At 48.2% G+C, this 1,057-nt stretch overlaps 1 protein-coding gene across 1 annotated transcript; it reads left to right on the top strand.

Moving 5' to 3' along the window:
* Positions 1–49: 49 nt before the first annotated feature.
* On the top strand, positions 50–1,052 carry LOC107988179 (probable G-protein coupled receptor 139; the record flags this gene model as incomplete). Its single annotated transcript, XM_017031045.2, has 1 exon — positions 50–1,052. A coding segment is annotated over exon 1 (981 nt), but the record flags the coding sequence as incomplete, so codon positions are not given.
* Between the last annotated feature and the right edge of the window lie 5 nt (positions 1,053–1,057).

Genomic DNA, 1,057 nt, shown 5'->3' with positions numbered 1-1,057 from the left:
TTTTTTTTTAATCTATTCAATGAATAATGTCTTCTAAATATCGGCCAAATTTGTACTGCATTTTTATTTAAATGCATTTTCGTATTTTCCTTGCAGCCAACATTTTAACATTCTACATGATCTGCTTCCGTAAGTGTGGGATGTCAGACACAGCCAGCGTTTACCTGAGCTGCCTGGCCATTGCTGACACCCTCTACATAATCTGGGTGATCCTCATCGACCTGACCCTCACCTTTTGGCTGCTGCAGCCTTTCTGGCATTCTCACCCCTGGTGTGGCATTCTGGGATTCCTACAGTACGGATCGCTGTACAGCTCCTGCTGGATTGTGGTGATGTTCACCATTGAGCGTTACTTAGTCCTACGCAGTACCCGGAGCAAACAGCACTTCTCCCAGACCTGGGTTACAAAGATGACCTGTACTGCTATTTTCTTTGTGTCTCACTTGGTCTCTGTGCCACTGGGATGGATCAACCATGTCTCAAACGTTACCCTCGTTGTTAATGGACAAAATGTGACTTTGCCCAGGTGTCAGTACCGTGATAAAGTCTATTCAACCGTAATCGTTTGGATAACCACTTTCCTTTCAGGGGGAGTCCCCATCGTGTTGGTCATCATCTTCAATTTCCTTATTGGATTTCACCTTTGTCGCGTAAGCAACCTCTTCACCAAGGAGGAGCGGCGTGTCATTCACGGAACTTGCACTAGGGGTTTGTTGAAGAGGACCATCCTGTTGTTGGGCACCGTCTCTGCAGCCTTTGTTTTCCTCAGCCTTCCTCGCTTTATCACGTACAGCATCCTGAGAACCCAGCACAACAACGGGAACTTCAACAGGAATGACTACAGCCTGCCCATTAACGTGGCCGGGGACCTGGCCAACATGCTGCAGAACCTGAATTCCACCACCAATTTCCTGCTCTACTGCATGGTCAGCCGCCGCTTCCGTCGTGAGCTGGTGCAAGCGGTGACTTGTAAAGCGAAACCGCACGATCATGGTTCTGTTCTCACCCAAACTACCTTGAAGGTCTTCTCAGTCCTGGATCGTAAGGACTTCCCATC

This window comes from Cynoglossus semilaevis, unplaced genomic scaffold (assembly GCF_000523025.1).
Source record: "Cynoglossus semilaevis isolate Cse_v1.0 unplaced genomic scaffold, Cse_v1.0 C19133376, whole genome shotgun sequence".
NCBI lineage: Eukaryota > Metazoa > Chordata > Actinopteri > Pleuronectiformes > Cynoglossidae > Cynoglossus > Cynoglossus semilaevis.
This window is presented reverse-complemented; position numbering and strand designations above follow the sequence as displayed.